The 20,108-nt window shown below is 44.0% G+C and overlaps 1 protein-coding gene across 1 annotated transcript in view; it reads right to left on the bottom strand.

The window, feature by feature from the left end:
* Window positions 1–19,537, bottom strand: part of PER3 (period circadian regulator 3) — a 34,831-nt gene extending 15,294 nt beyond the window's left edge. The window contains exons 1-12 of the mRNA XM_072608748.1: window positions 19,451–19,537; window positions 14,779–15,213; window positions 14,316–14,461; window positions 13,401–13,516; window positions 11,844–12,045; window positions 8,856–8,904; window positions 7,962–8,104; window positions 6,249–6,327; window positions 5,302–5,408; window positions 3,304–3,460; window positions 2,110–2,215; window positions 215–343 (exon numbers count right to left, since the gene is read on the bottom strand). Coding sequence (XP_072464849.1) covers window positions 215–343; window positions 2,110–2,215; window positions 3,304–3,460; window positions 5,302–5,408; window positions 6,249–6,327; window positions 7,962–8,104; window positions 8,856–8,904; window positions 11,844–12,045; window positions 13,401–13,516; window positions 14,316–14,461; window positions 14,779–14,930 — 1,386 coding nt within the window. The 5' untranslated portion in view covers window positions 14,931–15,213; window positions 19,451–19,537. The remainder of the gene's footprint in view (window positions 1–214; window positions 344–2,109; window positions 2,216–3,303; window positions 3,461–5,301; window positions 5,409–6,248; window positions 6,328–7,961; window positions 8,105–8,855; window positions 8,905–11,843; window positions 12,046–13,400; window positions 13,517–14,315; window positions 14,462–14,778; window positions 15,214–19,450) is intronic.
* Window positions 19,538–20,108: the final 571 nt, after the last annotated feature.

Here is a 20,108-nt window from a genome sequence, read left to right as displayed (position 1 = left end):
CAGAACTGTTTTAAGGATCCAATGAGATAACATTCATAAAGCTCTCCGCACAGACCTGGCAGGTGTTAGGCACTTGATAAATGTTAGCTGTTATTCTGAATTAACCTGGCCATTTCAGTAGGTGCTGGGCTCAGAACTGACAGTTCAGTTCATGGTAATTAAGTGTATAAAAGAAAAATGCACTGAAATAAAGATACTGAACTAAGAAACTTACCGGCTCCTTCTGTATTTCCTCCACACAGTTTCCACTGGACTCGCTAGATGACGCAATGCTAACGTAATGTTCCTGTGACCCATTGCTTCCCAGGCTGCCATAGCCGCTGGACCCACTGACGTGAACTGGCTGTGAGAACAAATGCCTCTGAGCCCCAAGAAGACATGGCCGAGGACCTCCCAGCAAACAGGGCTCCTTTAAGCTTCCCTCCCAAGTTCAGAACACAACATGGGGCACTTCCAACCCTGCTAGCTGGAGGCCAAGACCTGGCCCAGAACACCACGGGGGACCAAAGACAGGACTTCCAAGAGCTCAGGAAGAAGTTACAGCCAAGAATACAACCACCCTTGTCAGCTCTTAGCACACCTTCCGTCTGTCTAAAGCAGAGTTTCAAGTCTTGTTCTCCTCTATGCCCTTGACTCAGCTATGTTACATGCTGGTGTATCTCTTTTAGGGACTGTCCTTTTGACTTGTTAACTGTAAGGACAAGAGAACCTCTAGGCCTCTTCAAGAAAGCCCCTTTCTAACATGACTAATGTGAAAATATGTTTAATGTGAATGTATGTAGAGCCTATATCAGATTGCATGCCATCTTGTGGAGTAGGGAGGGGAGCAGGAAAGGGGAGAAAATTTGGAACTCAAAGCTTGTGAAACTGAATGTTGTAAACTACAAATAAATAAATAAGATTTAAAAAAATTAAAAAAAAAAGAAAGCCTTTCTGTTGAATTGTTCTTAGGGCCATGTTCTAGTCTGCCATCTTGTTTGACGAATGAGCAATCCTTATAAGAGCCTTAAGCTCATGAGACTGCCCAGCCAAACCATTTAAGAGCAGAGAGTTGACCAAGAGGGATTTCTAAACACTGCGGTTGTATAAAACTTTTCATGACACAGGCTCTTGACTCCTCGGACTACTTTGAGAAGTGAACAAATTAGAACATAAAATGAGCAAACTTTCAAGCATCTCAGACAGAATGTACAAAGCTACAAGGAGCTGTAAAGGTGATACAGTCTAATGCCTTTATTTAACAAATAAGGAAACTGGAGCCTCAAGAAGGCGAGAGACCTGTTCAAAGTTACACAAGCGGCAAAGCTGGGATTTGAATACAGGTCAGTCTTTCTGCTTCCAAATCCACAGAAGCCCTAGGACTCTGAGAAAGTCTGAAAATCACTGGGATGGCACAAGGGCTCACATTATATAAATATTGACACCAGAATATTCCTATAGAAATAACTTTGTATTTTAGGAAAGTATAGAAATGATTCTAGAAATAGCCACTTTTAATAATTCATTCCACAGCCTAATTTTACCTTCAACCTCTAGTGGCTAGGGAGAATGTGGAATTCCATATTTCCAATGGATTTTTTTCTCTTGGAATCATTAAGACATACTTAAGTAAAATCCAGAGATTGAATGCATTGGTATGTCTGAGAAAGAGAGAATGAAACCAAATCTCATTCTACAGAGAATGAAAGGTCAACAGCTCAATATCCCCCAATGAGGCTGGAACATCATCAGTTCTCATAAATATAAAGAGGTCACCTGCCGTGACCAAGAACAAGGGTAAGAACTATCTACCCCAACAAAAAGAGTGAGCCACTAAGCTTTTCTGGGACTAACAGAGGAGGGCCACCTCTTTACTGCACGTTTAGGCAAGGTGGGCAGCTCAGTGGCACAGAGGAAGTTGGAGCTGTGATGAACCGTGCATGTCAGTCTGCCTTGGGTCACTATGGGAGCGTCTCGAAGCAGGGGGTGACAAGGCCTTCTGGGGAGGGGCAGGCAGAGCAGCCTCCATGGTGTCTGTACCTGCAGCAGTCACAATGGGGTCACCCTGTGCATGTGGGGAGAGCCTGTCTCAAAACTGGGAGGAGGGTACATTTTTAGATCTTATTTTACCTGTAAGAGAAGTTTGTAAATTTGATCTTGTAATTCTATTATATCTTTATCAATACTGCTCATCTTCTTGATTCTGGCAGCAAAAACATCTTCATTTAATGGGCTCCTGTGAAATGCCAAGTGAAAGATAGTATGTGCCAAGCTGGATGGAAAACTCACTTAAAAATACATATATATGCATTTTATACAACAGATTACTTTAAAAATGACCTATACACTTCTTCCAGAGAGGATTCTGTTGACTTCAAGAAAGAAAATAGAAAACACAAATTCCACATGAGGATATGGCCACAAATACTAAGAGAAGCTGCAGTTTTCTCTCATTTCAGTGACTGACGATGGGAATCTAAGCTGTAAGATCTTACTCCCAAAATTTATTTCCTAAAAATCAGAGTTTTGGCTTCAAAGGACCAGCCTGTGGACCAGACCTTGGTCCTTCTGGAGCAAGTGGTGCACTTCTAAAGGAGTCCAAGGGGCACGAGTTCCTTGGGCTCTCTTAGTAATAACAATAGCCAGCATGTATTTTACAAAGTGCTCATGCTCCAGAAAGGCAGGCCCCTGAATTTCCATTTTACAGACAAGGAAATTTAGACTAACAGAGGCTTAGCGACTTTCTCAGGGACACGCAGCTTGTGAGTAACTGAAGCAGGACTGGAAGATGGGTCTTCCTGCTTCCACAGTCCACACTCTCTGCTGGGCCAATTAACTGCCAATGCTATGAGAAAGGTATGAGAATTGGTTACCTGTTACACAGCTGAAGTACAGATCATGCTTTCATCTCCTCTGAGTCATCCATGTTAAAGTAAATGCTTTAAAATATTTTAAAAATAGAAGTAATGGTTTTACTTCTATTAGAAATTATTAGTCAACTATTCTACAGTTAGTCACTACTCCACCATAATGAAGAAAACTATGGTTCTCAAAGGAGAAAGAACAATCACTTCCTATTTCTAGTTTGGAGCCACAGAAAATTCAAAGAACAAGGACTAGTCCTGAGAACTCAGGAGCAAAATCTCATGGTCCTAGAAGCAGAACGATTCATTTATCAAAAGCAGATTGGAAGCCCAAATGGCCATGAATACTGGAGAGCCCTCAGTGAATGCTATCAGAATCCCCAGGAGGAAAGTTTTGGCCGTGCACACAACTTAGTGAAGAAAACAGTACTCAGAAACTCCAGCATCTTCACCGACTTACGTCCGGACTTTGTGTCGGCCAATGATGAAGGAAACTTTCCGGCTCCACGGGTTCACAAAGCTGGACCAGCTGGAATCCAATATGACATAATCTCCATTCTGAGTGCAAAATCTAACAGGTGAATGTTCAAAGGGAGTTTGGCCTGCATACTTCAAGACTACAAAATGTAGCAAAACGGAAGCATGATTAGTACGACATAAAGACACTTGGCCAGAAAAAGTATTTATGTATCAATTCGGAAGCTGCTGATGTCCTTCTTGGATTTTCTAGTAAAGTGCTTTCAAAAGTATAATGAAAAAGGATTTAAAATCTTTCTCTTATATAAAGTTTATTTATTGCTGCTCTTAAAAAATTCCCTAGTGTTCAATAAACTCTAAAATGTAACTTACCTAGGAAAGAGCTCTCAACTGGATAAGAATTGTTGGGAAAATTATAAAGCCGTCTAGCAGAAATTATGCTTAGTTCAACATCTAGCACCACATACCATACAAATTCAAAATAGGTAGATGACTTAAATATCAAAAATCACAGCATTAAATAATAATTATTAATAATCATATACCTTTGCAAGCTATGGCTAAAGGGTGAATCTGTAACCTAACAAAGGACAGAAAGGATTGCAAAAGATAAGACTGGTAATTTAGATTGTGAAGCTGAAAATAATAATAACAGCTATTCATTTATATAGCGCATTTATATGTGCCAGCTAAACACTTTACAAATATTATCTCATTTGAGCTCACAAAAACTCTGAGAGGTCGGGGCTATTTTTATTTCCATTTTACAGATGAAGAAACTAAGACAGTCACAAGGGTCTCATGCCAGACCTGAACTCAGATCTTCCTGACTCCAGGACCTGCTATGCCACCAAACTGTCTTCCCAGGCCCCGGGGAGAGGAAGGGCAAGTTTTTCTATGGGTAAAATTATTGCAACTAATGTAAGAAAGAAATGACTGGGGGAAAAAAATCTTTCTATCAAATGTGCTAAGGAGCTTCCATCCAAGGTAGAAAAATACATAAAACCAAAAACTATTCCCTCAAAAATAAAAGGTCAAAGGTCTGAAAACAGCCCCATGAAACAATGTTCCATGATTTGTTAATCATAAAGAAACGCACAAATAAAAACAACTCAGAGTAACCGCTCACACTCAGCAAATGAGCAAAGCAGACAAAAGACGGGAGCGTCAGCGCTGGTGTGGCTGTGCAAAGGCAGGCAAACTAAAGCATGGCTGGTGGAACTGCCAACTGCTCTCTCTGTTTGGGAAAACAATGTGGAATGATGTGAAGAAAGCGTTTCATCAGTCCCCGTGTGCTGAGCCAGGGGTTCCACCGCTCACGAGGAGATCGATGCATTCACTGCACTGATCTCTGTAGTTGTCAAGGACAGGGAACAGCTAACCAACCAGGGCGTGAGGGTAAGCTGCACAAACTGTGGTGTATGAATGTAGAGGAAGAATAAAACACAGCACAGCGGATGGCCCTGAGGATGCTTGGGAAGACCTAGAGAAACTGGTGCCAAGTGAAGGAGCAGATCAAGGTAACCACCAGATAGATCACTAGAATGATGTCAATGAGAAGAACCACCACCATGCCACTGACGCTGTGCAGATACATGGAGAGACAGGAGGAGGCTCCCACCACCTCCTTTCCCTCCCAGGGGTCAGAGGTGTGAAGCGCTGCATGCAGCTTCAGTCTTTTTTTATATTGGGGTTAATTTTGTTGAATTTCTTTCTCCTTTGTTATAAAGGATGACTCTCTAGAAAGGGAAGAGGAGGGGATACAATGGGAAAGGAAGATGATATAAAGACAAGAGAGCAATAAACACTTTAAAAATAAGCAGCAGGCTCCAATTGCCGGACAGTTGGAATTCAGTACGTTGCTCATCAGGTTGAAAGCCAAAGTACAATGATCAGAATTCGGAGCTGGGATAATGAAAATAGTAAATGATGTAGAACGTACATGAGAAAGCCTTGGCCCTGTACAGAAACATTCACTTACTTTTTTGGTGCACAGCAAACATCAGAGGACGGTCATCTGGATGCAGGTACATTAAGACGGAGGTTCCAATCAGGTCCTGAGGGAGGTAGCCCAACAAAGGCACAGCTCTGGGATTGACATAAAGCCCACAGAGGAAAAATCCAAAAATGATAAGTTTTGTGAAATCTAAGATTTGTAAACCTTTCCAACAAAATCTAATTTCCAGTATTTCCCCCACGAAGGTAATCTCCAGTAGCAAAATTAGCACACAAAGCTCTAGGACAATGACCAAGATCTGGGACTCTAAGGGAACCTGAGGAAGGTTTTGTAAAAGCTAACTGTACAGAGGTTTCCTCTAGCTATAAAATGAGAATGAGTTTACAACACAACCAGTTTCTGCAGTTACACTGTTCCTGCCCCACCCAGCAGATCCCACTGCCATGTGAAGAAGGTATCTTGTTATTCCTGTGATGGGGGCTATGTTATATGGTAAACAAACAAAGCCCAAGTCTTGGATCCAGTTTCAGCTTCTCCTTCAGATGTGAAGGCCTCTTCAGGTCCATCATACTCACCCACCATCCTGACTGAGTGGTTGTAAGGTGCGGTCCAAATGGGACAAGCTGGAGCCTCATCCAAATACCCTGCTTTGAGCTAATCTCTCTTCCTTACCAGACTTGGTTTTCTCATTTGCAAAGGAGGTAATGTCTGCTCTGCCTACCTGATGTGGCTACTGTCTAGATCAAGTAAGACATACAGGGGAGGCTCTTTGTAAAGGGGAAAAGACGAAGCATTTTTAGCTAAGACAGTCACTGGAACAAAATTTTTTAAAATGCTAAGATCTAGTCTATCAGACAAAAGATAGATGTAAGACACAGTAAAGCCATGTGCTCCAACAATGTAAATCTCCATGTAATGAATAGGAAGCCATATTCAGAAATGCATTTCTCACTTCTTACAGAAGTACCCACCTTTCATCCACTTCAAGAAACACACACCCTGGGGTATGGGTTGTTGTAAAGATCCTTTTATTCACGGGAATCCGGGGAGCTAGGAAAGCACACATTTGAGATGCTTAAAATGCCAATAAATTCTCATTAACTACATAGGATGCTATTTTGTGACTTTGTCATCTATCTCAACATTGAGAACACACATACAGAACACAATATCTAATATCAGTGACATAAATTACACCAGCAAATATGATTTTACATGCTGACAATTTTCACTAAGATCCATCGATATTTTAATCTACATGATTTTGAAATGGTGGGGGGGATGGCCAGGTACAGACTCTGTCTTCCATGCACAAAGTATATAAACAGATATAAAAAGCAACTTAAATTCAAATTTTAGATATAAAAAGTACAGTGATATTTAAGAATTGTAGAGATGTGAAAAGGTATCTAAAGATCATTGGAGAAAAAGGAAAAATTTAAAGAAATAAAAAATTTCTAAAAAACAAAGAACAATCTTCTGAAATGCATAATAACAAGAATTTGATAATACTACAAAAAGCTTTTTCCTATATTTGCATTTCCTGAGTTGTGTGAATTAAATTGATAATGTTAAACAATAGATACTTATTATGTGGCTTTAGACATATAGCTTTGTCGCTAAAAAATAACTTATTCTGTAATCAGAGATCTTCTAAGTACTTTAAAAGTTAACAAAACATTCCCCTCCACACATTCTGTGATCTGCCTCTGGGGAATCTCAGCAGGCAACCTGGATACCCTGGTATTCATGCTGGAGTCTTCATTAGATGCCCTGTATGTAATTACTGTCCCCAGATGTAGGCTCCCCCTTAATATAAAATCACTTTGAAAGGGGAAAAAATGTGGGTGTGTGTGCCACATATATACTTGGGCGGTAAGTATGCAAGTATAGGTCATACTAGGTTTTACTGAAGCCAAAATGTAGGGGAGAGAGAGGGAAAAAGTGCGATATGGGAGGGTGAATGTCATGCTATTTTTCTGCTCTTGTACCCAAATGCTATTTCATACACATCCCTCAATCCCCAAACTGTTAGATCATAGTGACCAACATCCTGATGAACTTAACCCTCACAATAGAATATGAGCTCTTGAAGGGCAGACAATGGTTTTTCTTTGGGATCCTCCAAAACTAGCACAAAGCCCAGCACATTGCAGGCCCTTAATTAGTGCCAGATGAAGGATTTCATTTGACAAGAACTCCCCTGTGAAGTACAATTCCCTACCGACATCATTTTGCATGAGGGAACTGAACAATTAAATATCTTCCAGAATGATCCATCCCTCTCCCTCCTCCCATTCCCCAAACAGAGACAGGAGTACAGCTCTGAGTCTAAGTCAAATGCTACTCCTGGATCTTTCTACTACACTGACCCTCAAAGGAAATGACTAAAGATTAGAGGACATGCCACAGAGGTAGGCATGGGCAAGACCTGGGCAGATTCCAGGAAAGTGAGACTGTGGGCTGGCCCAGGCCACTCCTCTTTTCTCTCCAAGAGACTGATTCTAGGGATGAGGGCCTACACTCATGATACAGGCACAGTATACATCACACCACACACATCACACACACACACACACACACACACACACACACACACACACACACACACACACACACACTCTATACCCGCTGCCTAATGGGCTGCTATCTCTACAAGCTGAATGAACAAAGCATTGACTTGCCTTCATAACCAGAGTGGATCTTCTCGACCACAGTGAGGCAGCACGGTTCGGCCTCTGCATCAGCAGAACTGTATACGTTGATCACATAGGGGGTGATCCGGAATGGATAATAATGGGCCTCTTGTTCTCGGTCTTTACCTCCCCTGAGGAAATTTTACATGATTAACTAATTGATGGTGTCATTTAGAATGTTTGGGCAAAATATTCAAACTTTTCTCAGTGACTTCTCTGAACAAGAGAGGTATAGACATGCTTCTTTTCAAAAGCAGAAAAATGTGCTTGTGGCCATGCCCAGATGTGATCTCCTCTGCCATCCCAGAATGTGAACTGCAAAGGATCTTAGACGTCCTCCAGTCCACCCTCCAGATTTGAAAGATCAGGAAACTGAGGAAGCTAGTGCTGAAGGTACTAGTGAAGTGTCTGAGGCTGGAGCGAAGCCTGGTCCTTGGGGCTCCAGGTGCTCTGCCCACTACTCCACACTACCCCTTCTGCCACTCAATCGCTCTATGATGGCGAGACAGGCAGAACCACCATAGATCCCACTACCGTAACAGAACTGCCTCATTTTACCTCTCCTTCTCTTTAGCATCCAAACTACTGCTTTTGCTCCTTCTCACCCCTGGGGCTGCTGCTGTTGCTAAGAACCTACCGTGGGCCTCAGCCTACCTTCAGGATTTCACACACTTGGCACTTTATGCTCACAAGCATTTTGCCACCACATTAAAAAATGAATCCTTAATTGGCCATTGTTTTTCTTCTCCTACTCCCTAATTCCTCTTGCTCTCCAAGGCCAACATCTCGTCTTAAACTTCTTTCTCCATGAATCTCCTCCCCTCACCCACCTCCCAAAGGGAGTCTGTGTGGGAGGGGTCTACCCAAGGCTGCTACACTTACCTGATCCTGCAGAAAAAGGGCTTCACTTGAGAATATTCATATTGGGAGGCTACCAGAAACAAACACAAACAGATTGTAAATGACCCCCTCAAACAGGAATGGCATAAAAGTTCTTCCTTCTCCTCACCCCATCAATGCTATGGTCTTGCTCCTTTACTGTCAGTCAAGAAAACAAAATGACTTTCAGAAAAGTGTGCCCATCCTTCAGATAGATCTGTATGTTACATTGTTCCATATGAGATATGTGATACACACACGCACCCTTCTCCCATAGTGGGGTCTAATCATCTCTTAGAAAAACTTCCATAAAGTATCAACAACTGCACTTAATTAGGCAGTGATGGCTTCACACAGCAGCTTGTACATGAATGATATCGGAGCAGTGTCTGCTGTTCTACTCACTGCACTTCAAGCAAAGGGAAGATCTGGCAGAGATCTAGAGAAATGGAAATCAAGAATTCAAGGAAACAGAGAATTCTGAATAATGAAAGGCAAAAAAGTCAGGCCTTTAGTTTGGAAAGGCAAAGGGGCAGGGAGGGAGATGTGACCAAAACTTTAAAAATTATGAGCACTCCCAATGAGCATATTCAGAGTTAATCACAGATCCCAGAACATTAGAATTTGTAGCCATTCCTTAAAATCAGAATGAGACAGTGGAAGGACAACAAAAGGAAGAACTATGTTACAAGAGTGGCATGGCTAAGGGACATAAAGAGCTTGAAGAATCAGAAGATAAAGAGGTTTCAAGAAGGTCTTTGATCATCAATCCATAAAAAGGTATTCAAGAAAAACCAAGCACATCTGTGATACAACCTCAAACTTTTTCGAGGCAATGTTACAGAGAACAGCTACATAAAATACCATATGGTGCCTCTGAATGACCATTGGTCTGACTTAATGTCAAAGTCCTGTTAAATTAAAAATGGTACATATTTATCGAGTTCAAGTTTATTTATGTAAACATAAATGTGTTTATTATCTACAATCAAGATTAGGAGATCTGAGATCACTGGACCACACTATTATATAAATATCACTAAAAATGAGCATCGATACTCTATTATGATACAGATTGATGAATATGCCAAATTGGCCCCAGAATCACTACAGGATACATAACACAGAACAGAAAACAAATCTTATTTCCCAATACTAGAGCTATAAAGGCACTCCACTACAGAATAAATTTTTCTAAGTAGAGGACTGCTTCAAAATATCACAGAGTTCTACAGCAGAAGGGACCCTTGAGATCCCTCAGCCAAAAGCTTCATTGTACAGATCTGGGGAGGGAGGTATAGCTGATCCCAGTATCACACAGATCATAAGCAATGGAGCCGGGCTTTGAAAGGCAAGTGTGACTCAGACTGGGATTTCAAATCCAAAACTTTAATACAGTCATACTGATAATATCCTAGGGGCTCTTGATTTTTTCCTCTATAAAATTTATACTTTTATGAAATCACGAAAATGACTAAAAGGCGTGGACTTGTTCCCCAAGTCCCCAAATACCCGAATTTGCAGTTATTCCTTCAAACTTGAACAAGGGAATGGAAGTCCAATGAAAGAAGAATGGTTGTACATCAAGGCTGGTGGTAAACATAAGGACCTCACTCCATCAATTCACTTTTTAGGCCAGGAAACAAGGTCAAAGTCTAGAAGTCATGCAGAGTAAAGGAAGAAAATTACACAAACATGCCTAAGGGAAGTACACAGAAGTTCTCCAGAGCAGAGACTCAAGTGGGATGATGATATAAGGCATAGACTTTCAGCCCATCAGAGCCTTAAGGATTAAATTCCATGAGACAAAGGAGTAATAAATGGTAAAGAAAGGAAAAACTGGGGCAGATCACTGAGGAACAGATGTAGAAGAGAAACAGACTTGAGAAAGAACATGAAAATTATAGATTCTTGAATCTTAATTCAAGCACATACAAAGCACCCCTATGAAATGTATCATGCTGGACACCAAGACAAACAAAGAATAACAGTTTCTGTCCTCAAGAAGCTTTTATAATCAACTGCAAGGACACCAGAAAATTACTGATTTTGAAAAGAATGATTAAAACAAGAATGCAGGAAAAGAGTAAAGATTTCACAGGAACACTTTAGAATGATGGGAGGAGCTCAGAAGAAGAAGAGTCTTAGGTTATAAAGAAAAGGACAACTTTCAAACAGTGATCTAATATTAGAAAAAGGAATGGTTGCAAATGTCTATAATTGGAAGAGCAAGTGTCCAACACCATCCACTGGCCCAAGGAAGGCCACAGTATTGCTGAAAAAGAAGGAAACAAGAACTTGGGGAGAAAGAGAAGACAACGAACCCCCCAGGTACTCAGGAAGAGAAACCCTTTACAAACACAACAGGAAAAAACACCTTTTGAGACGACAACGCAAAAGGATTAAGCAATTATTAATATTAAAGGCATGAAAAAAGGCCAAAAGGAACTTTCCAGGTAGGGATTTCTAAAACAAGAAAATGGGTACAGGCTTAAAAAAAATCAGATAGTTCTTAGAAGTTTAGGGACAAGAAAGAAAAGAAAAAGATTTCACATTGTGTTCAATCAGAATTTATGTGGAATTTAAAACCTATTTGAATAGAACTGTAGACAAAACAGCAGAAAAATATTCCAACTGTACTAGCCTAGATGTATGAGGGCCAAAATTTATGTCAGTTATATTTACAACATGTATGCCGCTGTAAGTTCACATTTATGTGTGTGTGCAGGGATATGTATGAATATACACATATACGTATGTATACAAAGCAAAATTAATCTAACAACAATCAGAACAAATTTACTATCAGATTTTTACCACATTTAAAAATTAATTGTTTAAAATACTTGCTCCTTCCAGCACCTCAGGTTCTCATGCCTGGGTATTGCTCGTCTTACTATGTTGCATTTTCTGCTAAATATGTTTAGTTCTAAATGAATTAAAGACAAATAAATTCTTTTTCATTGGAATCAAGAGCCCCACTCTTGTCACCTGTTTGGGTGCTGACATTCCAGAATGGAAGATGGGCCTGGGCCGTGTTTGCATAGAACACCCTCACATCTTGAGGGGCAAGCAGCTCGACAAATGGAGAGGATGCCAGGGAATTCTTCTTGCAGTTTAGAATAAGAGTAGCTTGCTCCGAAACATGTACCAACTTTCCCGACAGAAATGAAAAAACCGCCACAAAGGTATCCTAACAAAGACATTTTAAAAGTACAAACATTTAACCTTTACAAGCAATAGTCATCATAGGGTAATTTTCTTTTACAACTTATGACAAACAGCTAAAAACTTAATTTTAGAAAATTCTAAAACAGCACTATAACATTTGGGTTGCCTGACATCTCACTCCCCATGGCAAACCATCTTTTTTTTGTTTGTATGGACCTATGACTTCAATGGTGCAGGGACTCAATATTCAGACGCTAAAATGCGTATCAGTAACTCGCCCAAAAGCTGCTCTCCTGAAGAGTTCCTTTGGGCAACTGAAAGGGGAAGACTTGCCCATGGTCACAATGTATGTGTCAGAGGCAGGCCAGGTTCCGTCCCAGACCTAAACAAGGGTTGGCTCTCTATCTACCGCATGATACCAGTCAAACAATATATTTAAGTTTTAAAGTAATTTGTCTCTCTTGTGTTCACATCCAGCTCCTATATGTGCTGGGCCAGTCTTCTCTCTACTTACACTTTGACATTTGGCTCAGAGGGCCAAGCAGCTGCTCCTGATGAGCCTCCACATCTGGGCATCTCTGTGCTCTTGTTCTCTTCCCTCCTCACAGAGTTTGGCCGAGATTCCCATCTTTCACTGTTACATCCCTCAGCTGCCTCACATGTGCTTGCCTCCCCAGCCACTATTTATATTCTTAGAACACCCTGTTTAAAGTGCACATATCGGGTACTCCATAAATGCTTGTTGAAGGACCTCTGCTATATTAAGAGGGTAGCATGAAATCCTTACCTTTATTTAAAGCTGAAACTGGGCTATAATTTCAAAACACTATGGCAGTGTTCACTGATTTCCAGAATATCAAACAATGTACAAGGTAAGGGGAAGCTCAAGTTTCTGTTTAATGTGAAGAGATTCTCAATAAAGAAAGAGTCTCATCTGTTGTCTCTGAGTACACAGCAACAGCTATCAACTCAACAGTTCTAGAAATCTAGTTTGTAAAAGCCTGAGGAGTAAGGTAACTAAGACTGACAAAAGAAAACAACAGTAACCATGGCATAAAATCCATCTGTAAAATGAAGACAATGGCACCTGCTTGGAATGATTGTTCTCCATTTCACTTTAGGATGAACTTGGGCATAAATGCTATGGACATATGAACAACACTGTAACCAAAACAAACTGCTCACTGCAAGATGCTCTGTGTGCAAGACTCTCTCTGAGGGCAATGGCAGAAATCCCTCTACCTGGACTTTCTCTCTTTATCTACCTCAGGTTACAATTTTTAAACATAAACAGTTTATTCTACTATAAAAACCTACTTGTAGATTAAGTCCTGGGAGGGCTGCAAAGAGGGATGGGGCAGATTCTGGACCACTTACTGTGTTTTTTGATGTGTGTTCTGAAGCTATGGTAGCCAGCTCCTCGAGGCTGTACTTAGTCACATCTGCTTGGTGTGCTCCATTTGGTCTGAGAATCTCGAAAAACTCATTGTTGGCTGAGAACAACAGAGAAATGTAAGTGGTATGATGAAGACTATGTTTCTACAACTGATTCTTTGAGCTGCATTTTCTTTTTTTAAGAAATTAATGGCTTGTGGTTGTAATGAGACCATCCTATTACATAATAAATTTGCTTTATACAGTGATTTATGTATGAGAAACCTATAAACCCAGTGATAGTATGTATTTAAAACAAATGCAGAAACCGAAACTTTGAGGGTTCCTTCAACAGAAATATTTCCTCATGAAAACTTTCTAGATCATACAAAGAACATGCCACAAACACATTTAGGTAGTAACCCTGCAAATTTCCCAAAAAAGAAAGCTGGCAATGTACATTGCTAAAAGAGAAATTTATCATTTTTTACTGCTGGAATCAGATAGCATACAGTATCTGTAAATATGCAAAACTTACAGTTATACACTAGGGAGTGTACCTTAAGAACGTTCTGAGAAAAAAATTAAGACAGAAAATAAGAAAGCGTGATACTGGCAGCTTATTTTTTATAAGATTACTAATTAACTGCAGTTCTACTTTAAAAGAAGATTTTATACTTGATCAAATATAAATTAAAAATCAATATTTCTAAAATAAAGTATCACTAAAAAAAACCCTCTTCTTTTATCAAACAGAATATTTTATATTAATCATGATCTTACTCATCTAACGTGCTTAATGAAATCAATGCATCTGGCTCATTCTGTATGTTCTGAACCCATGGCAACAACTCTGGTGGAGCTGGGACTTAGGACGAGCTGGCCTAACTATTCCCTTTGACCTTGAGTCAGCTCTACCTTGAACACTGTGCACGCAGCGAAGGGCGTAGTTGAGGGCCTCCAGAGTACTCGGTTTGTGACTTCGCTCAGAGGGGAAATGCCTTTTCATTTCTCGGACCACCATCATGAGTTCTTCAGAAGTCTTGTTTCGATCTTGCTGCTCACTGAAAGACAACAGCAGGCAAAGCCCATCTTTATGAAATGTTTCTTTTCCTTGATGAATGGCGGTTTGTCACTGATGGCTTTCTTTTCCTTTCCCCTTCCTCCTGGCTTCCAGTATTATGCCACGGATCACAGGCCTCCATTTCCTACTATTGACTTTTTATATGTACTCCTCATTAGCTTAATTTTCCCAGATCTTCATATCCCATGAGACCATCTCAGACCCAGGTTTTTCTTTTCCACCAATAAAAATTTGATCTCTTTTACTCCTTCCTCTTGGATGAGGAATGAAAACTGGTCAAAATAAAAGTGAACTCACCTGTTGCTGTTGGCACCAGCTTTGCCTTGCCGTTTGAAGCCTTCTTTCCATATCTCATTGGATTCTTTATCAAGGGAATCTGTCCCACTGGACTCTGGTCCATTAAATTCATTTCCACTGGAGTCATTGCCATCAGACTTACTGCTCTGCATTTCAAGGCCTTTACGATGGATGTTCTTTTCTGGCTTCTAAATACCAATGGCTCTAGGTCAATGTGTTCTCTATTTTGGAATCAGCAATGATGATGATCCAGTTGTCATTTTGGTCCAAGCCATCACCTAACGCAAAATTTTCTGTCACAGTTGATTGGTGAAATGTGACATGAGTAAATTAACTGTTTGCCATTCACTGGGGGAAATTTTTTCTAGACTCACTATTTTCCATAATAAGGAAATTCAATGTCTTAACGTTCTATTAAAGTGTAATGACTTCAATCTGAAAAAGAAAATCAAAGAAAAGTTGAAAAGTAAAACATGCATTTAATACCTGAAACCAAGATGAAAATGTCAGTGGCTCCTCTCAGAGACACAGATAAGCATTCAGCTTTGTAGGATCATGAGATCTTGGAGCCAGTGACATCACAGGGTCAGATCCCAAATACTTAACCTGTCCACATGGAATTACGATGGCGCAACACACACCCTTGAAGGCAAGGCTTATTTTTCTGTTTTGTCTTTGTATCCCCAGCTTCTGGCACAGTGCCACAGCAGGTGCTTAGTGGACAATGGCTTTGTGGGATTGGTAGTGGAACAAGCATGGAATTTGGGGCCAGATATCCTGGGTCCAAACCCTGACTACTAATGGAAGAAGACATTCTGGTACAATGGAAAGAATACTAGATTTTGTCCCAAGACCTGAGTTTGAATCCCAGACTTCTCTTTACTAGCTAGACGACCTTGGGAAAGTGGCTGCATCTCTTGGGGCATTAATTTCCTCATCTATCAAATGGTGAGACTGGACTGAATATTTGTGATTTCAGTAGCGGAGGCAATGCTAGAAGGTATACATCTAGTATTTGGTCAGTGGTCAAGAGAGTTGCCTGGGGGCATTGCCAGGTTAAGTGCCTTGTCAGCAGGTCACACACACCTGTTGTTATTGAGTGGTTTCAGTTCTCTCTGATTCTTGGTGACCCAACTTGGGGTTTTCTCAGCAGAAATATTGGAGTGCTATGCCATTTCCTTCTCCAGCTCGTTTTACAGATAAGGAAACTGAGGCAAAGAGCATTAAGTAACTTGTCCAGGATCACACAGCTAGTAACTGTCTGAGCCAGATTTGAACTCAGGAAGATGAGTGTTCCTGGCTCCAGGGCCGGTGCTTGGCTGCCCCACACACTAGGTGACACACAACTACTGTGTATTATAGGCAGGATTTGAACCCAGATCTTAGAATTATAGGATCAAAGATCTAGAGCTGAAGGGGACCCCCGAAGTCATCTAGTACAAGTCATTCATCTTATGAATGAATAATAACAGTATCTATTAAGTACTTCCTCTATACCAGACATGGTGCTAAATGATGGGATACAAGTGTACCCACAACAGCATGGAAACGGAGACCCACAGAGGTTCAAAGGTCACACAGGGAGTCAGTGTTCCAAGTGTGACTTGAAACGTGGGCACCTAGCTCCAGCAGTTCTCTGTCCCCTACTCCAGGTTGCCAGCGGATAGGACAATCAGGAAAGCCTTCCCATAGGACACTGCTCCCATCCAACCCTCCTCTAAACTCTCCTGTTGCCGCTCAGGCCCTGTGATTCTTCTAGTAACCCAGATTTTCAATGTGGAGTCAAGCTTGTCTTTTCTTTCTCAATTCCCATATCCAATTATCTGCCAACTCTTACTCTATAACATCTCTTGCATCCATCCTCCAGATCATCAAAGTGGCTCAGTGGATAGATTGCTGGCCCTGGAGTCAAGAAGACCTGAGTTCAAATTCAGTCTCAGGCACTTACTAGCTGTGTCACTCTGGACAAGTCACTTTTTGCCTGTTTGCCTTAATCCACTGGAAAAGGAAATGGCAAAATACTCCAATATCTTTGCCAAGAAAACCCCAGGAACAGCACTGGCGTGCTATGGTCCACGGGATCACCAACGGTCAGACGAGACTGAACAGCAACAGAGATCTTGGTTTCAAGATAAGGAAAGTACAGAGCAGTTAAGTGACTGCGATCTGAAACCAGATCTTCCTGTCTCCAAGTCCATTAGGCTCTATCTTTGCTTCTCACAGGACATCCTCTCCTCATCTCCCCCTGTGAAACCTTTCCTGGTCCTCCTCTCCCCATACCTTGCTTCTGAAATCACCTCCCATTTACACTGTCTATGTGGTGTATGTACTTAGTCATGGGGACATGCCTCCCTGCATTAGCCTGGGAGCTTGTGAAATAAAGCCTCAAAGCCTGGCTCCTGGAGGGGAGGAACTGTCTATTGCCTTTCTTTGTATCCCTGGTATACAGCAAGCACTCATTAAATGGCTGGCTTCTGGAGGGCAGGGGCTGTCCACTGCCTTTCTCTGCATCCCTGGCATACAGCAGGCACTCATTAATGCTCAAAGCCTGGCTCCTGGAGGGGAGGAACTGTCTATTGCCTTTCTCTGTATCAATGGTATACAGTAAGCACTCATTAAGTGGCTGGCTTCTGGAGGGCAGGGGCTGTCTGTTGCCTTTCCTTGTATCCCTGGCACACAGCAGGCACTCATTAATGCTCAAAGCCTGGCTCCTGGAGGGAACAGTCTATTGCCTTTCTCTGTATCCCTGGTATACAGCAGGCACTCATTAGTGGCTGACTCCTGGAGAGTAGGGGCTGTCTGTTGCCTTTCTCTGTATCCCTGGTATACAGCAGGCACTCATTAGTGGCTGACTCCTGGAGGGCAGGGGCTGTCTATTGCCTTTCTCTGTATCCCTGGTATACAGCAGGCACTCATTAGTGGCTGACTCCTGGAGGGCAGGGGCTGTCTGTTGCCTTTCTCTGTATCCCTGGTATACAGCAGGCACTCATTAGTGGCTGACTCCTGGAGGGCAGGGGCTGTCTGTTGCCTTTCTCTGTATCCCTGGCACACAGCAGGCACTCATTAACGCTCAAAGCCTGGCTCCTGGAGGGGAGGAGCTGTCCATTGCCTTTCTCTGCATCCCTGGTATACAGCAGGCACTCATTAACGCTCAAAGCCTGGCTCCTGGAGGGGAGGAGCTGTCCATTGCCTTTCCCTGCATCCCTGGTATACAGCAGGCACTCATTAACGCTCAAAGCCTGGCTCCTGGAGGGGAGGAGCTGTCCATTGCCTTTCCCTGCATCCCTGGTATACAGCAGGCACTCATTAGTGGCTGACTCCTGGAGGGGAGGAGCTGTCCATTGCCTTTCTCTGTATCCCTGGTATACAGCAGGCACTCATTAGTGGCTGACTCCTGGAGGGCAGGGGCTGTCTATTGCCTTTCTCTGTATCCCTGGCACACAGCAGGCACTCATTAACGCTCAAAGCCTGGCTCCTGGAGGGGAGGAGCTGTCCATTGCCTTTCCCTGCATCCCTGGTATACAGCAGGCACTCATTAGTGGCTGACTCCTGGAGGGCAGGGGCTGTCTGCTGCCTTTCTCTGTATCCCTGGCACACAGCAGGCACTCATTAACGCTCAAAGCCTGGCTCCTGGAGGGGAGGAGCTGTCCATTGCCTTTCCCTGCATCCCTGGTATACAGCAGGCACTCATTAACGCTCAAAGCCTGGCTCCTGGAGGGGAGGAGCTGTCCATTGCCTTTCCCTGCATCCCTGGTATACAGCAGGCACTCATTAACGCTCAAAGCCTGGCTCCTGGAGGGGAGGAGCTGTCCATTGCCTTTCCCTGCATCCCTGGTATACAGCAGGCACTCATTAACGCTCAAAGCCTGGCTCCTGGAGGGGAGGAGCTGTCCATTGCCTTTCCCTGCATCCCTGGTATACAGCAGGCACTCATTAACGCTCAAAGCCTGGCTCCTGGAGGGGAGGAGCTGTCCATTGCCTTTCCCTGCATCCCTGGTATACAGCAGGCACTCATTAACGCTCAAAGCCTGGCTCCTGGAGGGGAGGAGCTGTCCATTGCCTTTCCCTGCATCCCTGGTATACAGCAGGCACTCATTAACGCTCAAAGCCTGGCTCCTGGAGGGGAGGAGCTGTCCATTGCCTTTCCCTGCATCCCTGGTATACAGCAGGCACTCATCAGCGGCTGACTCCTGGAGGGCAGGGGCTGTCTAGCGCACAAAAGGCGCTTAATAAATGCCGGCTGCGGCTGCCGACGGCCATCGTCGGACCTCCCCAACAGGGGTCCGCAAGTTAAGACGGAAGGCAGTTTCCAGGTACAAAGTGGCCCGAGACGCGGCCAGGTGACGGCCGCGGCCACACCTGGGAAGGCTGGATGCAGAAGCTGCCCGGCCCCCGGGAAGGGCACGACCCGCCCCGCCCCGGGGGGCTCCCCGCCTCGGACCCGGGCAGCCCGCGTCCCCTCCACCCCAAGTTCAAGGGCAACTAGTTTCCCGCCGGGCTCCGGGGGCGGTTACGTAACCCGGCCCCCCTCCCCGCCTCCAGGGGGTTCCCTGCCCCGCTCCCCGCCCGAGGCGCTTTCAGGGGGGAGCGAAGCGCTTGGGGGGGCGTGACCGAACCGCGACCCCGTCTCCTCCGGACCCCGGCCCTCCCGCGGAGACGCTCGCTCACTCACCCGCCCGGCCGTCGCCGTCGCCGTCGCCGCCGCCGCCGCCGCCGCCGCCGCCGCCGATGCTTGGCCCCCGCGCGCCTCCGCCCTCCCTCGGCCCGGCTCTCTCGCGCCGGCCCCGCGCGCAGGTCTCGGGGCCAGCCGCGTGCCGCGGGGCCGCCCCCCCACCACACGAACGCCCGCCTGCAACGTGACAGGGCTCCGCCCCTGCCGCGTTCCATTGGACGCCGCGCCCAGCCCTGGGCGCTTCCATTGGCCAGGAGGAGGAGCCTGCAGTGTGGGGGGGCTCTGGTTACATAACCGGGCCCGAGGCTCCCCAAACCCTATTACATAACCCGCGGGGAGGGGCAGGGCGGGAGGAGCCTCTCGGCCAATCCTGTGAAGCCAGTGGGCGGAGCGTGGGCGGTGGGGTGGGCGAAGGAGGCGCGGTCATGGTACACACGAGTCAGGTATCCTTCGGGCTCACGGGGCTTAGATGGTGATAGGCGGAGGGGCCGTGATAGGGCGGAGCGGCTGTCACTCTTAGGTGGAGGCGGGGCAGGGACAGGTGGAGAGGACTGTGGCCAGTGATGGGAGGAGAGCTGGCCAGGATGCTCTACGCCCGAGAAAACGTGGGGAGGATTTGATTTGCGGGCGGGGCGGCTTTCTTGGACTGCGGCCAGAG

The sequence above is a fragment of the Notamacropus eugenii genome, chromosome 5, assembly GCF_028372415.1.
Source record: "Notamacropus eugenii isolate mMacEug1 chromosome 5, mMacEug1.pri_v2, whole genome shotgun sequence".
Classification (NCBI taxonomy): domain Eukaryota; kingdom Metazoa; phylum Chordata; class Mammalia; order Diprotodontia; family Macropodidae; genus Notamacropus; species Notamacropus eugenii.
Note: the sequence above shows the minus strand (reverse complement) of the source record. Positions and strands in the feature narration are given on the sequence as shown.